Source organism: Conger conger, chromosome 10 (genome assembly GCF_963514075.1).
Source record: "Conger conger chromosome 10, fConCon1.1, whole genome shotgun sequence".
NCBI lineage: Eukaryota > Metazoa > Chordata > Actinopteri > Anguilliformes > Congridae > Conger > Conger conger.
Window position 1 is genome coordinate 31,769,883 of NC_083769.1, and position 20,895 is coordinate 31,790,777.

At 44.6% G+C, this 20,895-nt stretch overlaps 1 protein-coding gene across 3 annotated transcripts in view; it reads right to left on the reverse strand.

Moving 5' to 3' along the window:
- mtcl2 (microtubule crosslinking factor 2) overlaps window positions 1-20,895 on the reverse strand; it is a 43,260-nt gene extending 22,365 nt beyond the window's left edge. For all 3 annotated transcript variants that reach the window (XM_061257998.1, XM_061257997.1, XM_061257996.1), the window contains exons 1-3: window positions 19,700-20,895; window positions 17,032-17,256; window positions 12,759-12,917 (exon numbers count right to left, since the gene is read on the reverse strand). In XM_061257998.1, coding sequence (XP_061113982.1) covers window positions 12,759-12,917; window positions 17,032-17,256; window positions 19,700-20,611 — 1,296 coding nt within the window. In that variant the 5' untranslated portion in view covers window positions 20,612-20,895. The remainder of the gene's footprint in view (window positions 1-12,758; window positions 12,918-17,031; window positions 17,257-19,699) is intronic.

Here is a 20,895-nt window from a genome sequence, read left to right on the forward strand (position 1 = left end):
AATAACGTTTTCCAAGCTTACGTAAAATAAGATATGCAAACTGCATCAAACAGGGTAGTATAAATGCCTGTATGATTCTATAGACAGGCATAGAAGCAGGGTCTGAGTATATTAGCCAAGTACTCAACCTGAGAACTGCTTTTTGCATGGGTGTGTGCGTGTGTGTGTGTGTGTGTGTGTGTGAGAGACCATGTACTTTTAAGTGTAGCAACATCATTAACTTGCAGGGTGGCCTTTTAAAAACACAAAGCATGACATAATCACCCTGACTCAAGAGGATCTGGTTGGGACCGGAGGCTTGGACAGGAGGGAGAAGAGAATGACCGAGAGACGGAGAGACTCTCACAGAGGCACAAACGCCCACCCGGATGTATTGTTGCAGGATTATTAGAAAAACAAATTGAACTGATTTTGTTCATTAGTGTCGTGAATGTGAGCTCTGCATGCCTTTGTTTATCATTGTATTTTGTTTTATTACTCTCTTTATGCTAGTTCTACAAAACCCTGCAGTTTATAATGGGAGAGAAAGGGGGAAGGAGGGAGGTAGACAGCACATGTGAGGGAGGAGGAGGGAAGGCTAGCAGCAAGATGTGCTGACTACGCTGGATGGGGGATTAATGGTGCAGTGGGTCTCTAGCGCTACCGATGGGGTCACAACCCCCAGAAATTAGTCTAGCGCTTTTATTAATGAATCTGTCATAGACTAAGACAACAGACACGACTCTGGAATCTTAGAAAGTCAAAATTGGATAGAAATGTGATATAAATGAGAAATTTGCCTATAATGAATGTAAAATATGAAAAACAGGTTTACTTCAAACTATTTCATTATCAAATACAGCACATTACAGGGATATTCTCCATTTATCAACCTGCTTTATATGAAAACTAATAGAAAAAGAAATTGCTGAAGTTTGGACTCATCAGTTATCAGGAGGATTCACACTGTTCCTTGCCTGGTCTGACAGGCAATTCAGTCTGTGGGGCTCTCCACTGGGTGTGTGTGCGTGCAACAGTGAGCTTGGGGATTGTGTGTATCTGTATGTGTGTGTGTGTGTGTGTGTGTGTGTGTGGGGGGAGGGGTTGATCGGCTCTGAGACCCCCTCCATTTTCACCATCAGCAGTCAGCCACCACGGCAGGATAAACAGGCACTCTGCATAACACATCATACAGTAAGATATTCAGTTTCTAATCCAAATGCAAGTCCAATGATGCTGGGATATTAACTAATTACTGCATGGGGAACACTGAGTGACACTGTAAAAGGATTCTGATAAAATAACAATCATTATCCATTCAGGGTGCAGTGAAGCCAAAACCGCCAGGAGAAGCGACGACGTGGTGACAAAGGGGCGACTCTTGCGGGGGTTGAGTGCGGAGAGAGAGCGGTGTTTAAGCAGGATGGATTGATTCTCAAGATGCCGTCTGACTCGGATGCAGGCAAGGCTGTGTCGCCCATTATCTGACAGCCGCTACTGCAGACCATAATAGGTTACCATGGTAACCACTTCTGTCCTAAGTTACTGGGCTGCGAACGGTGGAAGCAAATGGAACAAATCGGTGAATAGGAAAAAAGGGAAAAAAAAAAACAGGAAATAGAACACTTGAGATTCACTGGAAGTGCGGCAGTTCCTCTCTTCAAACCAAGTGGATAAAATGACGGAAGAAATTACTCCACTCTCGTGTTCGCATAGCAGCGTGATTAGAAAATGGGACTATTTGCATATCCATCCGGAAAAGGTATGGTTCTGAAGTAGATGAGCCATGTCACATGTGACAGCACTACATTATAAACTATGGCTTGTGTGTGCTTGTGTATGTGCGTGTGTGTGTTTCTGAATCAAAAACATGCCAAAGCCAAGCAGCCAAGCTAAAATCTACAGAACAGAACCAAAGAACCAAAAAAAAAGACAAAAACCGATGCTGGAACGGAGGAAGGTTTCACTGACCATCGACTCATCACTGGAATCTCATGTTTCCATGGTCCCCACCATGGAGGCTGCTGATTTGCTAACATCTGAACCCTACACGCTCCCCCTCCACGCCCCTCCCCCACTGAAGTACACCTGAGCCGATGGCAACTGTTGCCATGGGCAGCCTCCATGTGTTTATAACTGCATACATGCACATGCACACACACACACACAGGCACACACACAACGGCATGGCCTGAACAGATCCCTCAAGCCTCCTGCTATAGCCTGGCTCTGAGTGATGACCATCTGCCTTTCTCAGCATAGCCTGTGGCGTCTCTCACACGGACTCTCCAGGGGCTGAGAATAGACCTGATATCATTAGGGTCCCAGTTTCTATAAAAAGATCAAGGTCATTAAAATCCAAATTAAAGGACCCGCCCACTAATAATAAGAACATATGTCTTTGGACAAGGTTTTGGGAGTGAACTGGAGGTTTGCTGGATTACTGGCTTTAGGCATTAATTAGAGCGGTGAAATGCTTTTTAATTAAGCACAAAGCTCTGGGCCTTTGTGGGAGCACAGGAAGGGAGGGGAGGTACTACTACCTTAAGTACACCAAGACACACAGTTAAGTTTGATGTGAATTCATGTGATAACGGCGTCGAACAGGGAGTTTCCACAGGGGACCTCTGAGAGGGACGTGCAGGATACAAACCACAAAGGTTATTTAGTACAGGCAGAGCTCATCTCCGCACTGAACACTGCTCCCATTCGCTGAGACAGAGCCAGATAAGGAAGGCGTTTGGCTGGGAGAGCCCAATGAAAAGATGCAGGTGCTCTGTGCCCGCCCCCACCCCACCCTGCTGTTCCACCAGACGCCTCCATGTTACCGGCAGACAAACGGAGCTGGTTTCTCAGGGCACGGAGGCGAAGTCGCTGTTTACACTGCTGTTACGGCAAATGCCTGCATGTTACCGGCACACAAACGGAGCTGGTTTCTCAGGGCACGGGGGGCAAAGTTGCTCTTTACACTGCTGTTCCAGCGGACGACTGCATGTTAACACACACAAACGGAGCTGGTTTTTCGCAGGGCACCGAGGAGAAGTCGCTGTTTACACTGCGCACAATGCCACGGATCAAACGCAGGGCGGTGGTGCCTCATTGTTTGCTGTCTCCTGTGATGTGCTGAAATCGTGTTTGTTCTTCATTGACCCGAGGCTCATTGTTTCTCTCCAATTTGCTTTAGCGCCAGTCCAAAAAAAATGTTATCCGACCCACGTCTCAAAATCGATGTCTGAAGGGAACAGGATACATTTGCAGAATGCAAAAACAATCAACAAAAACAAAGCAATTACATGGTTTTCATTTGCCTGCTTTCCAAAATATCTTTCCCTCTTTCTTAAATGATGATTTATTATCTCAGGATGGTATTGCTATGCATACATTTTCATTATTAACATATTTCTTGAGTGTGTGCTGTACATCAGACCTCAGACCTATAACACAGGCCAATTTTGCAGCAGAACATAGACAATCTACCACAGAATCCATATCAACAATTTGTGAGGCAGTGTATGGCGCCTCTGCATGGGGCACTCCCTGAGGAGGGAAATGGACTCAGTTTTAATGAACCACGTTCTATTTGTAAACCCGGACCATGCTCCTGTCATGATTAAGAGGCTTCAGAGGGAGTGCATATGAACTAACGGGAACATCTGAGAGGCCGACATGCAAACAACCAATGGGCTTTCTCCTGGTTTTCCTTTCAGCAAAACTCAGTCAGAGACCACATGCCCTGGTCTCATTAGAGAATCTCGATCACTTGATGCTCGTTAAGCTGTCTGCCCTGCTCGCTGTTAAAGCAGACAGACGTTCCGCCAAAGGCCAGTGCCCAACGCTTACCACATTCTCATTCCCACACCACACGCTTCACCTCTTCATTAGCAGGGAAACGACCCTGAAATGCTCAAAAAAGAGCAACCGGCTCAATCTCAGAATATGGCCATGAAGCTGTGTGTTCCCTGAGATGTAAAAAAAAAAAAGCAGTTGTGGGTTATATTTTGTGGAAGTAAATTTCACATATGAGCTGGAAGTTTGCAATGTCATGAGCTCAGCTGTTCTATTTTCCTCTCTGTCTCTATTTATCTCCCTTCCTCCCTCTCTCTCTCTCTCTCTCTCTCTCTCTCACATACACAAAAAAACATGCCTGCCTATAGTAAGTAACATATGCACTCATCCACATTCAGACATATACTCACTGAGCAATTTATTAGGTAGACCTAAGTAAGGCAAATATTGAATCAGCCAATCATGTGACAGCAAATAAATGCATACAAGCATGCAGAAGTAGTCAAGAGGTTCAGCTGTTGTTCAGTCCAAATGTCAGAATGGGGAAGAACTGTGATCTATGTGATTTTGACCGTGGAATTACTGGTGCCAGACAGGGTGCTTTGAGTATCTCAGAAACTGCTGATCTCATGCACTAGAGTGTGCAGAAAACAAAAAAAAATCCAGTGAGCAGCAGTTCTGTAGGCAAAAATACGTTGATAATGAGCAAGGTCAGACTGGTCGAAGCTGACAGGAAGGTGACAGTAATGCAAATAACCACTCATTACAACAGATGCACAAGAGCATCTCTAAACACACAACATGGCAAACCTCTAAGTGGATAGGCTACAGCAGCAGAAGACGAATACATCTAAAAAAATATGCCTAATAACTACCTAATAAAGTGCTCACTGAGTTTATATGCAGTCATTCATTGGCTTACAAACTAACTCACTCAGTGCCAGCTGTCTGCGAATTTCCCCTTTCTTTTGCCTCAAATGAGTTTGGAGAGCTCTCTATCCCCAGAGAGCTTTTATGAGCCCCCAAATGGCCAGTAAAAGGCCAGAGCTGAATGCTACACTGCTCCTACCATATCAAAGAGGGGCTCTTTAAGTGCACACAGGCACACACAGGCACACACATGCAGTCAAGCACCAACGCACACAGACACACAGACATGTGTAAACACACACATGCATATAATTACTGGACATTCATAATCCCACATGACTGAAAGAGACAAATATCTAGTATTTCCAGAAAAATCTGTAACATCCAATTTGATGTAAATGGTCCTGCATGACTTGGTCACAAGTCATGGGGGAGCTTAATTGGCTGTACTACACGGGCTAGTACGGGAGAGAATTCTGGGTGTGCTTATGATACTTCGAGTTGTGCCAGACTCAATACATCATGTACAGTATGTATTAGCTTTTCATCAAATACGCATGCAACTGTGAGTTCAGTACCCACAAAACCCTTGTGTAGGCCGATAGTTTAACACCACAATCAATACGAGCACAGGTCACTACTACAAAGCTCGGCTGTGGACTACTTTTTGCATGTGCTTCAGCTGTCTAGTTTATATATTTTAAATGAATTCTGTTTTCACATGTGGGTGGCAGGGAATGTATTATTGACCCATTCTTTCATCTGATGAAATACATATTTAGCGTAGTCTGCTATTGCCAGAATATAACCACAGGTCAATTTTGCTGTTTGGTTGTACTCTGTTTTGGCACATCACTGTCACATTATACTATCTACAGTTAACTGCTAAAATAAGACTGCTTGGTTGCACAGAGAGAATAATGATCCGTTTCAAAGTTCTGCTGCTAAACTCATGGCAACGATGTGAAACTCTTGCCAATTCCAGTCCAGTCAGTGGGAGTGGGTGATTCTTAGAGGCAGCAATTGTCTTTTATAAGAATGTGCATTATTTAAGTATTAAAATGAATACTGTGAAGATACATACTGTGACTGTGAAGAAAATGAGACCCTTCAATCAACTGTAGTGTTTTGGAGGAGGGATGGTCAGAGGTGCGTGCATTCTAATAGGAATTATATGGGGCACCGGTCGCTGGCTGACAGGCGTCTAACCCCATAAAGCGTGTCAGCTGTGATTGGAGCACATCTGCAGCTCTTCCACATGGATAGTGGCATTGAGCACAAACCCGCAGCTACAGCGCTATGGGGAAGTGCGCGTGGCTGTGTCTCATCTCACCCGCTCCAGTTACACCATGTTCACTTGTGCATTTTAAACTGTGACCCTGCTCATCAGCTGCGGTGTGGGTCATTCCACATCACATCGATAGCACACACTCCTGCGTTTTCCACGCCAGTGGCTGTTACAGTGAAAAGAAAAGGCTACAAATGCCAGAGAGGAACCTTTTTTTTATAAATAAATGACAGTGGCTATGTGACTGTACACCATGCTAGTACGATGTGAGCGTTAATATTGAAGTCAATATTGATTAGTTAATATTGAAGGCGAGCCACAGAATCACACATAAGAAGTGTTCCCTTCATTAGGCCGTCCTCCTTCGGCTTTGGAAAGTGGTAAACGTGCAGTGAGGGGACATCGTCCCAATAACGTGTGAAGACATCGCGCTGTCTTTCACTGACTAGGTTAAATCGATCAAAGCATTACTCCCCAGCAAAATGCTGTAATTGGTTCATATCAATGAGTCATTGACAACATGTGACAGCACCATCCGTTTATGGATCAAATAAGCCCCACTCTCCTCGTAATGCCACTCTCAGTAGTAATTCACCAGGTTAATTGATTCTATTCCAGGCAGTAGATTGATAAAGACCTGCTTTATTCTTTATGACAGAGTATAGAGGAAGTCGGATGTCTGTTCATGAGTGCCTTTGTTCTCCAGCTCGTAAGGATGGCTGCAGCCGTTCACTTTAGGTCACATCAAGGCGGAGATGGATGGCTGCTGGCTGTGTGACTGGGCTTATGTAACCTTGGGGCTCTTTGTTGAGGAAATGAGGTGAAGGTTCTTTTAACGTGTGAATCGTATGCTGATGGTAATGGATAATTGACCACCCACAGGCGCAAAACGTGAGAATGCACGAATCCATCTCTCTCTGTCTCTCTCGCTCTCTCACACGTACACACACACACAAACATGCTGCAATTCCTTGGGATTTAATACATGCACCCACACTGCTGCCACCCTCCACACACATACAGTCACATAAAAATTCCCAACACTGTACAGATGTGTTCTTTATCCATGAGTGCACTTCACACTTCTGAAAATGCATCCATCACGAAGACAGCAAACCCTTGGCTTGTGTCTGTTTCAGCAGAGCAGTATAAAACTGCAAACACTATCATGTTAAAGAAAAAACTCTCCCTCCCCGATGCACGGTGACATATCTTATACTAAGAGGGGTCTTTTATGCAGACATAAAGCCTTCTTATTAGATAAGAATCGGATTAGTCTTAGGGAAGTGGCCAGTCGGAGGCTGTGGGTAAATGATGGGATACGAGGAAGGTTCTCACAGGACGTAATGAGAGGCATGGGATGGAGTGATCTGCGGGTCATGGGGTGAGCTGAACGAGGCATTCCTATGATTCTGTCTGTATCACTGGCTCCAGACCAATGGAGCTTCCATTTGCTTGCTGTCCTCTGGTCCACTAATCCTTTGATAAAATGAGCGAATTGCAAAAAGATCTGCAAGACCATCCGCAAGTAACAAAACAAAATAATTTAAGGCTTCTGATTGTAGACTAAGAAGGACTACGGGGTATTTGCAACATGAAACATGTACAAGCCACCGTTGCTATTTGTTTAAGCCATTGAAAGAATACAAATACATTGCTTTTTGGCAGGAAGACTATTTACTAACCTGGCATGAAATTCGATGCGATTCCCTGTAAAATATACAGCAATGTCTGGTGTTCCACTCATCCTAGTGCATCCCTCTCTCTCTCTCTCTCTCTCTCTCTTCCAGCTGCGTCAAATGTTGTTCACAAGGTTTCACACCACAAACAGGTGCAGAAGCTGGGGAAGATGTGTGCCAGACAGCAGAGCAGCCCAGAGAACCAGCGGCAGGGAAAGCTGCCGACCTGATCCCCTGTAGCGTAGCAGCACTGCAGCAGTGCACAGGCAGGTCATGGGTCGTAGCAAAGGGCCGGTACAGTCACTGCCCGTGTCAGGGGCTGGGCAGAGGGAGACCAGGCCGGCGCTCCATCCCCAGGAGGATACTTATGAATTATAAATACAACGGCAGACATTTCTCAGAGAGCCTTTCCGATGCATTCGAACCGCCAGGACTGGAGCATTGCTATAAGGGACCATTATCACTAATGCTCTTATGTATTCTGTTCTAGGAAAATAAATAATCTCAGAGAAATTCATTAATCATGGTAAGGTTTTATATGCTCAGAATAAGTCATAACCCAACGTTGAATCAGTTCTGACTTTTTAATAAGAATACTGTCTCCACCAATGGTCCCAGCTTCACCTTGATCTGCACAGCACTGTACATTTAAACATGCAGGCTAGGCTCACTATTGCTGCAAACACATGCACACACATATACGCACACGTGCATGCACACATATGCAGACACACATGCACACATACGCACACATGTATGTATACATACGCACACACACACATACGCACACATGCATGCACACATACGCACGCACACACATACGCACACATATGCACACATGCATGTACACATACACACACACACACATACGCACACATGCATGCACACATACGCACACATATGCACACATATGCACACACGCATTCGCACACACACACACACACACACACTCACGCATACACATATTCACATAAGATTTCAGCTTTTTATGTGCACACAAATACACACACGTGTACACCACCAGAATAGGATACACAGAGGAACCATGAGGTGCAGACAACAAAGCAGTGTCTGTCCTGCCTCTGTCTCTTTCCCTCCTCTGTGCTTTGATATTCCGCTCTCTGGGAACCCTTCCCAGCAGGCGTCCACTTCCAGGGAATATCCCCCTGGAGCATTACAAGCATTCCCGGGGTCCTACCGTCTGCCATCACTCATAAAGCTGGAATTTATGAACCTCAAAGTAATCATTTTCAAACAATAAAGAAATCAAAGTTTCAATCATAAAAGCTTAGCCCTAATGCTCTATAATAAACCATAATGGGAGAATTGATCAGGAATATGATGGCCGGAATGCGGAGTCTTATAACAATTATTTTAGATGTGTGATTCTACCCTGACAGAATCAGTTAATAACATGGTTGCACTTGTCTTGCATTGTCTCATTGCATTGTCTGCCAGGACTGGGGCTCTTCAAGGGCACCTTGAAAAACTCCACAATTGGCCTCAATACTTTCATTTATTATAGCTACACATAATTGGAGCAGGAAATGAACAATAACTTCATAATCAAATCACCCAATCATAATTATAATCACAAAAAGGCGTTTTTTTATGTGCATCCAAGGAAGCCACGCTTCACTTCACAACATCTCTACTACCAATTTAGGTTGTGTCGTATAATTATCCAAATTAACATATTTTTCTCTGTAAATCAGTAGCCCATAGAAGACTAATCTCCAGCATGGCTCTGATGTTGAGAAGCTTTAGAGTATGTCATCTCTCTGGCTGAGAGTGCGGTGAGTCTCCGCTCTCTGTTAGCGTGCTAGCCTGCCTGCCCACAGCGGTACTGCAGAAGCCTCCCAGCCTCCCATAGGACCTCTCTCTTTGTGCAGCATGTATCGACCTACAAATGTACCAGCCCAGGATCCTTTGTCTTTTCTGCTTTCATTCCTGCCTGTGCCCTCTATAGAGTGTCACTGTTTGCACTGTACACTGACTGCCTGATGTGGGCATTTCTATGACCTGTTGATAGCAGGGTGCCAGGAATGAAAGATTATTTATTTGCTTTGAAGCCAAGCTTCCCATAGCACACATATATTTCATGTGTGTTGCAGGCAAAATATCAAGATGAAAAGGACAGTGGGGAGTCAAACAGCTGTCTGTACACCTTGTGACAATCAAAGTGTATGACACTTTTCAAATGAGAGCCTTGGGGCAGACATTACACAAGCCACTTAATAGAGGGATTGGGAGGCGGACTGGGTTGACGTCAAAGTGGACTCAGTCTGCCAGTAAGGATTGATATTCTGGACATGGACGTTTCTCCCCTCTGGTGACAGCACCTATTTTGGGCGGGCAATTCCATCTGGCCACTCAATTAGCCACAAGTCCTACTAAGCACAGAATCCCAGATTACATTTTACTGTAGAGACAAAGCTCCAGGACACCGACTGAGACTGCAACCGCATGCTTCCGACACACCAATCAGGGATCAGGCTAACGGGATTAATGCATAACAACAGGAGTGTGGAGACAATGCAGGCAAACTCATTTATGATCGGTTCAATCTCCAAGAAAACCACACGATGGCCAAATTAGTGCAGATTCATTGTATATTCACTGCAAGTACTGTATAAATAGACCTGCCCATCTGGGTGTGATAATTACAGTGGTGCTGCCACTCTTCTGTTTATATCTGCCACTCAGGTTTTTTCCTCAAATAGTTCTGCAGAGCTCCGGTTCATCTGTTGTAATTGGAGACATAAAAAGCCAGCAGGCAGACAGAACCTGATAAAAGACCACAGGCCATGGGAGAGACCCCCCTCTCTTTCTCAAATTCAAATTCGAAATGCTTTATTGGCATGAAGTACATTTGTTAATATTGCCAAAGCGTACACACAGGAATATGGAAATGTGTTAGAATATGTAAATGAAACAGGATAATTGCTATGTGGTAACAACTGTGGTAGCAACAACACAACCTCCAGGCTCTCTCTCTGTCTCCTTCTCTCTAACACTTCCTCTGTTTCTCTCTCTCTCAGCTCAAGGACAGGTTGCCCATAAAAACAATAAAATAGCACTTCCTGTCAGTCATGAATACCAAGACACTTTAAAGTAATAATGGCAATCCCCTTATATGGAAATGAAAGAGCTATGAGTCTAAAAAGAGGCACTACACTACACAGACTGACACGTGGAGGAGGAGGACTGAATAAAAGGGAACCTGTGTCCCTGTAAATCACAGCTAATAAACATACACACACACACGCACATGCATGCAAACATACACTCCCCATCTCCCTGGAGACAAGCCGTTACTGCCTTCCACTTTCTCTAACAAAGAGCCATCCCTGTACTTCTTTCCCCTGGTCAGCCATATGACAGCTAGAGCCAGCCTGTCCCCACCCCTCCCCCAACTCCCAAAACAACCTTCACCTCTGCCTCCCCCATGCAGACCCAGCTCGGTCTTATCCGTCTCCATTTCACATGTTGCCGCAGACCACTCTGGTCAGCCTAATTATCTTCAGAGGTGTGGAACAGCTGGAATACTGATCAAGACACACGGGGAAGAGGGCTGGGCTGGGGTGGGGAGATTCCATTATCCACAGCCTTTTGTTTCCATTTCCATGGTATGCTAGTTTGGAGAAAGGCTTAAAGAAATCTCCTGCTGCTTGTACTGGTTCAGTGTTAACCCTCACCCTCTTAAGCAGTTTAACAATCACTGCAATTTGGTGATGAAAAACAGCTCAAAGAGGTCATCTAATCAAAATGGTAAAGTCAGACTGCACCTGTACCCTGATACAATAAAGAGATTTTATAAACATGGTTATACAGTACCAGCACTTTATTGACATAATTTACCAGTTTTACCAAAGTGTTATTGCATTAAGCATGTGAACTACAAGGTTATTGACACTGCATCGATCACTGGACAGCGTGCCCTGCTCTTTGTGAGGCGTTAGCGCGCAGGGATGACTGGGTGTAACAGACAACGGGTTGAGTTCTGACACCTCCTGTGTGCTCAGGGCCACGCGCAGAGCGAGGGCTGGCAGGGTCAGCACCCAGCGGAGTGAGACAGGCAGGGTCGCGCCCCAGGGGGCCAGGAACACCCCCTGCTGAGCTCTGGATGACCTCCTGAGCTATCGGCCCACAGCAAGCGCCCGAGCTGTGCTGTGCCCATTACCATCCCCCTGCCAGCTGTGCAGAGCTAGCCCAAATAATCAGCACCATAATCATTAGTCCACGGGTATGTCTGTCCAGCATTCTCCACACAAATTCATACCATACCATACCATACCATACCATACCATACCATACCATTCGTATTGGTAAAGCATACACTAATAACAGAAATAGAACAACGCACTCATTCCCTCTCTCTCTCTCCCTCTATTGTGCCTCTATTTTTGACTGTGCTCCACACGGACGATGAAGTTGGGAAATTCCTGACTAGCAGAAGGCTCCTCCTCTGCTGCCCACAGGGAGAGAACAGAAGGCTGCTGGACCACGAGACAACAGCTATGCCAAAAATCCTCTCTCAACATGCTGCCAGCTCTGCTCCACCCAGCCCGTCCCCCACGCGAAACCCCGCGCCAATGTCACTGTTATCTGCCCTCGCGGCTCACAGTGTGGCAGCAGGATAGAGCGCTTCTTTTGTACATCCCGGGCCCATCACCATGGAAGGGGCCAGTGCGAAAGGGGGTACCCTGTTCATTTTCTGAGAACAGGCTTCCCTGCAGTAGCAGGGCAGTCAATGTGAAGTTCTATAATGCTCACTTGTAATGTGTCTCTAATACGAATTTGTGCCAACACTATTAAAGTCTAATACCATTAAAAGATGAAAATACTTCAAAAGCGGATCATTCTTAACACACTAAACAGGCTTACTGCATATCCTGTATGGCACCACGCTGGCTGCACGCAAATTCTAGATGTGTGCCGAAAATTGTACCTTTCCCCACCAGACCAGACATATAATCCCATATAATAAGTTTTCCAAGCCCACTTCTGCCACTGAGCCAAACCAGTTGATATTCTGCAGAGCCAGAAGCAAGTGAAGGCAAGCATTAAACCCAGTGAAGCCAAGCCAAGTCCAAACAGCCCAATCACAGCACAGAGCCTCAGCCTGGCCCTGCCATGACACTGCCCCGCCATACCTCTCTGGCCTTTTCCATCTCTGCTTGCAGGACCTGCTTGGCCACCTCCAGGTCCTGCAGCCTCTGGCGTAAGTCCTCGTTCTCCTGCTCCAGACGGGACCTCTTCTTCTCCACGGACTCCAGCTCATTGTGCAAGCGGATGGAGACATCTTTCGCCACCTGGGACAGACAGACAGGAGAAGGGGAATGAGGTCTTTTTGAGCCCGGATGCATATGCAGACACGCATAGATATGAGCGGGTACAATGGCTAACCCGGCTTTTTACACGGTTAAGAATGTGCCTTTGTGAGTTTGTTGTGATTTTTGAGCAAAAAGATCATGCACAGCTTTGATAATGTCATTCTCTTCAATAAATGATTATTTAGAAATGGCAATTGACTTTGTGCATGATCTAATATGTGTTTTAAAAGCATTTTTTGCAGCAAAGAGCAAAAGCCGGACAGATAATAGCCTTCACATACAGTATATACTGTATATCAGATTTACGGTTTGTTATTAAGATATTGCTGCTTTGTATTGCTGATTCTCACCCCCCTCACCTCTCCATTATAAACAAAGCCGAGTGGGAGGCCATCTTTAGTGCGGAGCTGGGCGGAGCAGAGAGACCGCTGATCCTATTCAAAGTGAAGTCGAGCGATAGCACAGAGGGCTCAGTTATGCGTCCGTTAAACTAGGGATTCTCGCTCTGAACCAGAGCCAGCCTGCAGCTGCCACCCACAATGCCCCTCTGTGCAACGGCCCAGGGAAAGCATCACAGACGCATCCCTGTTCTCCCTGCTCTGATTCAAAAAGGGGTCGAAAGGACCAACCGCCAGCCCTCCCTCTCTCCCCTGTACGTGGTGTGAGACAGGCAGACAGCCCACACTGCAAAATCAATATTCCTCTTCCATTAATGGCTTGGAAGTTGTCCAGAGTATGTTCTTAAAGCATAGCACTGTGTTATAGTAATTGCAGCTCTTTACAATAAACAAAAGCCTCTATTAATGAATAAGAGTTGGTGAGTAGTCAGAGAGGCTGACAGGCGGAATGGCCGCTCTCATCCCCCACCCCCACCCCTGGCCTTTACCAAAGCTATTCAGTTTCATTTTGTTTTGGGCCAAAGGTGTCGCTTTTTACTTCAAATGAGCAACATTTCTAGGTGTGAGCAGGGCTCAGCTCTGAGCTGGAAAACAGTGGGGAGTGATCTGAATGCTGTTGCTGTGCTTGAAGACTGTGTGAAAGGGGGCTGTCACTAGTACAATAAACTTCACATTTGTCTAGTTCCTGCCCCCCTCAACCTGCCCCCCTTTAGACAGCACCCTGTGTGCCATTTGACAAACAACATACGCGTGAGTGTGAGTCAGTGCTTGTGTGTGCGTGCGTGTGTTGTGACTGTGAGATGCAGCTCTCTCTGCTCTCCTGATCAGCCATGTTTTCACAGCCTCATGTTCCCCGCTGGCCGTTTTAACAGCCCAACTGCAGATTTTATCACCACCGATTTGCATATTACAGTCGGCTTCTCAACCGTGGGAGAGGAAAGCACCTCTAATTTACTGTGTACACAAATAGAACCTGACCAGGTGCAACCACCTCAGCATGTAAATCAATGAGATTATTTCTCTTCTGAATTTGCTAAATATGGCACACAGTGGATACACCATTAGGACTAGTATGGATATTCAGCTTGAGTACAATGCTCAAATATTCTGTTTTAAACATAATTTGTCCTCAAATGATCTAGGTATGTCATCAGATCATAATTTATTGTTGTGAACCCTGCTGAAAAAAACAGCTCAAGATCAACCAGCTCCATACTTAACATGGTTTGACCATCAAGCTATGTTTTGGAACAGCTGGTAACTCAGTAAGATGTATGCTGACTACTCCAGTGTGCTGCACGGCACCTGGAGACCACCCCTCCACATTTCGGGATCCTGCTGCCCAGCTGTCATTGAAAGAGCCGTGCTGGGATACCTCTTCCCCGATGTCTCACCATCCGGTTACTCAGCTGCTGCTACGCAGGCAGGCAAGGGGTTAAACCCACATTCAACAGGATGTGGAATCTCTCTGATCAAAACCAACAAACAGTACAGATGGTCTGGAGATGGCCACAAGCAAACAAACTTAAGGGTAAAAATAAGCAGCCCTCTGCACCTCACACCCACACACATACACACACACACACACACACACATAATGGAAAATGGCTTGGACCAATTTATTCCCTTTTTGTAAAGCATTCTTCAAAATTATATATGGCAAACTCCAATTGGACTAACTTGGAAAAACAATTCCTTGGTTTGTCAGGGAACGCAGACTGGTCTAAACTGAATCTGAGAAGAAAACTATATGATTCTGTTGTTTTTAGAGGAACATATTCAAGACTCCAGAGCAGCAAACACAGGAAGTGAACCAAGAGAAAAAAAAAAATCACACTAACATCCAAACTTCCCTCTCCCTCCCCCACCCCTAAAAATGGAGAAATGGTCAGCAGAACGGAACAGGACATGGGAACTAATAAACAGAGTGATTCAAAGAGCAGTCATGGGAATCACACTATCAAAGACTGAGGAGGGTTCCTCAGTCTTCAAGTAGTGCTAATACATGAAGCACAAAAGCATGTTAAACAAATAATAATACCACACCATGAACAAAACTATCTTTAAAAATGTTTAAAAAGTAGTATTGCCTTGTTTTTCATCCTGCAACATTTTGGTTGAGGCTTTGCTTCATAGTTTTTTTATTTTACTTTTTTTTTTTCAGTGAGTGTATTCTCCTTTGTCTTCATGGGGGTATTTGACCATAACAGAAAAAACCTCCCTGTATAAATTTGACTCGGGTCTGTGGGTGGAGAGTCAAAACAGTCTAACCAGTGTTGGAGACATTTTACCAAGCAGTAACAGGCTGCTTAACTGCGTTACTTTAAGGCCCTTTTACACCTTCCACAGGACTGCCTACTGTACTCACCGTCTGACCTGAAACTCGAGTTTTAACTCAAGTTATGCAGTTGGTTTGCAAAGAGTCAGCTCCACCGCACAAAGAGGCACAATGTTAGCTTTGCTGAAGAAGGAGCTTCTTCTTCTCCCTTTCCCCCTACAACTGCGCCATTTAACTGAGGGGCAGCGACAGCAGGACAAGCCTGAGGGAGATGACATCACCCCCCACCCTCCCCCTCGTGCATGGACGCCTGAGAAAGGCTGCATTGTGTGCCCGTCTGCACAAAAGTTGACAGAACTTTGCTAATTCATGACCTGTAACCGGAGCTGTGGAATGCTGTACACAACAAAACTGCTAAAATGTCCCCGCTAACAAGGCCTTACACACGGATCTCCTGCCATTCACTATGTGGTCATGGATAAAAAAAACAGCTGTGATATAATGCCCCTTACTTACGAAGAATCTGGCAAGATATCCGAGTCTCGGTTTAGCACATTACATGCTTTGCCTTTTAACTGACCTGCCTTTGGTGATGCAAATTGGGGGAAAATGGCACCGTAACACTCACCGTGACAGTTAGATTCAAATTTGAAACCACAAACTGTTTCCTTCTTTCAAAACATTCAAAGTAGCCCCAGTAAACATTATTTACAGCTAAATTTAAAGCAAATGAGCAAATGCAAACCACTAATTTAACTCATGAGACAGGCAAAACAGTACACAGAGTCTGTCTCCTGACCAGAGGAAACCATTGCAAAGGAGTCAGCCTGTGTGTGCTCCATTACAAACATATGCATACACAATGGCGGAGTCATAAGTTTATAAACAAGTAATATCCCACCCCCCTCCATCTACATATGTGTGCACTGTGATAGAAACACATAAACACACAAGACAAGACAATCACAGCTGTATATACACTCAATGAGCACTTTATTAGGTATTTATTACTTATTTTTGAACTTCTTCTGCTGCTGTAGCCTATCCACTTAAGAGGTTTGACACGTTGTGTGTTCAGAGATGCTCTTCTGCATGCCACTGTTGTAATGTATGCTTATTTGTCTTACTGTCAGCTTTGACCAGTCTACCCTGTGTCCACTGACCTCTCATTAACAATGCGTTTTTACCTGTAGAACTGCTGCTCACTGGATGTTTTTTGTTTTTCGCACTCTGCTAACTCTAAAGACTTCTCAGCGTGAAAATCCCAGCAGATCAGCAGTGACATTCAAATCACCCTGTCTGGCATCAACAATCATTCCACTCTCAAAGTCACTTAGTCACACACACACACGCACACACACACACACCCATGTATGCACACACACACACACACACACACACACACGCGCACACACACCTTGACATCCTGCTCCAGTGTGCGGATGAGCTCTCCGTCCACCTGGCCGGTCTGGGCCACTCGCAGGCTGCGGCGCTCAGCCTTGCGCAGGCGGTACTGCAGGATGCGGCACGTCTTGTTGGCCTGGTCCAGCTGCTGCCGCAGCTCCTGCAGCTGGTACACGTCCTCCTCCAGGTACATGTCACGCATCTCCAGCATCTCCGAGCGCAGCTCCTCCATCTCATCCTGCGAGAGCAGAGCGCAGTCAGCTGGCGCAGCTAGTAATCCATCATCATCCATCGTCAAACTTTACCACATCCTTATCAAATAACTGGTCACGAATAACCGCATCGTGCATCCCGAATTATGCTATCCATAGCACAATTACTGTCTGATCATTGTGACCATGTATCATCAAAATCTTTGCTATCTGAATCATAATCACAATCATTACAGCATCATCATCATAATCATCAATACCAAATCGCTAGGTCTACTATCTGAATTATATACAAAATTATTACTATCATCACATTACTATCACCAACTGTTACTGCGTCATCATCATCGCAATCTTGTCATCATTATCACATTTTACTGTACAGTACACTGATGGCTGCACAACCATCCTGACATGAGTAACTTGCTCTAATGTTGTAGAGTGAAGTATTAGACAGACCTAGTACTGTAAATACCTGTATTTATGCGTAGATACATTAAAATATATCTATCAAAGAACCTCTCATTACCTCACCTCATTACCTTAAGTGATAATGAGCCTCTAAAATTAAATGCTTAATGTATTAATACATTCAGATTTCTGCTGAACCTATGAAGGCCTTGCTAGATCACAAATATTGCATGTTAAAGTCATACTGTTTGGATGCTTGTTCGGTAGAACAACAGATTGTGGAATAGATGGATTGTGGAATAGGCTTATTCATAGTGGTTGATTTCATTTGAATTGACAATGTTATCTAACTGAATGTTGCTGACACAGTCATTTCCGTTTTGGCCTATTTTAGTATGCAGGCGTTTCAACATAATTTCATTAATTTAAATGGCAAAGTCTTTTCATATCACACTCAATCGATATCCAAACCTATGTTAAAATAATGTGAATTAAAACGATCTCCAACCGCCGCATTCATGCGCTCCCATTTACGTAATAACAGTAGGGTTTATTAAGCATTGCTGCAAATCCCTATAAAACCCTGCTACGGAGCTGTAGTAATAAGCTAGATAAAGTATTTATAAGGACGTGAGAATGTGTGGAGTAAATATAACCATTTTATCTCAGACTAATATTCAGAAAGCTGCCGCGCACTGTCACACAAGCCTAGAGAGAATGTAGGTCATCCACTGCAGAGCGGATCACGTGGTGCGCCTGGTATAAACAATGGTGTGTAGAGTAAAGTGGGCGCGTTCGACTGCAGCATCTGGAAAGGACTGGGGGCCACGATGCACAGCTGCACAATTCAGGCAACTCTTGCCGCTAAAGTGGAATTAAATATATATGACATTTCATCGTAACAATTCGTCGTTTTTTGCTCTACTGAACGATGAAAACGAGATTCCCTACAGTTGGCAACAATTACTGTAGGCCTATGCACATTTTAGAAAGCTATAGGCTAGGTGTGGTGAAGGTCAAAAAATTGCTGAACAACCAAAATGGCATGAGCCATGTATACATATATTATTAATAGTACATGTTAACTCAGTTTTTGTTTGAAATATTAAGCTTAGCCCAGTCACAAACGGTTGAAAATAATTGCATCCCCAATTGAAAATTAATTCACCTGTATGAGAATTAACGTAAAAAATATATTTTGATAAAATTGAGACACAACTGCTCCAGCCTATTTTAAATTATGCGATAATTCAGGCATACGGTATATCAGTGATAATGCTTTATGGAACAATACAATTGGTATATTAGTATACAGAACAGCCTGGTGTGCAATGAGTCAAGCCGTTTGCGAGGGCCATAGTTCAATTTCTAACAACACGCAACATGCGTTCCAAATTCAGTAATCCCTAAAAAAATACCATGTAAAAATAGGAATGCTCTTTCTTGCGCTTGTAATCGGCAGCACACACGAGCAGTTCGTTGCTGCGACAAGGGAATCTCAAGGTGGAAACAAACTGTCCTAACAGGCCTAAATCAAAGTGTGTGTAACCAAAAGTTAGGCTACACTGAGCGAGGCTTCTATGTAACTATTAAATAATATAATAATATAATAAATATAATACTAAATATTTGATATTCAACAAAACCAGACTTTAAACAGCAGTAGACCAGCCTGGAGGACTGGTGTTGAAAATTAGATTCACACATCAGATAGGCTACTGCCTTGGCAACTGCAATACTTCTCCCTTACAGAGAAATAAATAAATAAATAAATAAATAAATAAATAAATAAATAAATAAAATGTTGTTAGATAGGCTGAATAGGCTAGGCCTATGTTATTGTTAAGAATTATAACTAAACAAACAGACAATTAAAATTCCACCCGCCAATAGGAGCCACTCTTGATAATATGTATCACCGACACGAGCGCCATTTGTGCAGACGAGAGCACAATAGTTATCGCTGCCGATCAGGCTTAGGAAGTGAAACGAAAATGTCTTTAACATTTACGTCCACACAACTATAACCTAGTTAAAAATGAACAATTTAGCTCTTACTTTTAAGTAATCGTTTTCTGATCTCAGTTCTTCAATTTCCCTGACAAATTCTTCATGCATCCCATCCATGAACTCCTCCGTCAGGTCAGAAAACGCCAGGGATGTGCTAACAGGCATCCGACTGTCAAAGGAGGCAAGAGACCGTTCATCGCCGGGCGAAACGCTTCCTTCCACGGTGTCCACTCCAAGGGAGATCCTGTCCCTATCCACGGGGGTCTTTGCATGCTGATCACCTCGACTACCCCTGTCTGATCGCCCATTTCCATGATCCCTGGTTGCACTCTCCCCCTCTGCTCCCCCGCCTCGGCTGCTGGATTCAGTGTCACTGCTTAGGGCGTCCGTGGAAAGTTTATTTTCTTCGGAAGCGCAATCGGAGAGCTCTGAGCTACTGTCTGTTGGCGACAGCTTGCCCGGGGCGCAACCCGAGTCTTTGCTCAGGTCGTCGGAGGCGTTGCTGGCATCTGATATCTTTCTCCGACAGGATTTTGCAGATTTGCCGCTGCTCTTTTGAGAACCAGCCACGGATAGCAGGGATTTTCCAGAGACTTTTCCCTTTTCAGATTTAATTTCTTTCCCACTGCCCGGGCTGCGCCTAGACACCCGGCTCCCCAGGTGTATGGCTCCAGGTTTAACACTTAAGGTTGGCGTGCCAATTCCTCCCCTGATCTTTGTTAGGGACCAACCAGGGACGTCTTTGGGTCGTGCGGGCGAGGGTGCTCGGTTTATTTTCTTCTTCTCGTTCACTTGGTGTGGCTGGACACTCGGCTGTTGCTGAAACTGGTGTTGTTCTTGGGGCTGCGTCTGCCCAATATTGCTGCTCCCATTCCCGCTTTCCATTTTGTGCCCGTGTCTCCTTTCCTTAGGCGAGACAAAATGAGTAGGCGAATTCACATCAACCTTTGTCTTTGTCATTCATTCCGGTTTTACACATACAATTAAACAAGAAAAAAAATATAGCCTACATAAGTTACGCTCAAACTGCTCAAACCCTAACGAATAAGGCTAGGGCTTACAGTTTGGGTGTGTTTTACCCAAGACAGCGAAAAAAAAACCGAAGTTACTGAGAAACAATATACACTTATTCTTGGTTAATATTCCTGTTTTATCTTCTTTCGTTCTCGTTTTAATTCCGCCTCCTTTCTTGCGACCCCGTTTGCTTGGTGTCTGTGGAAAGATCTTAGCAGTGCGCCAGGAGG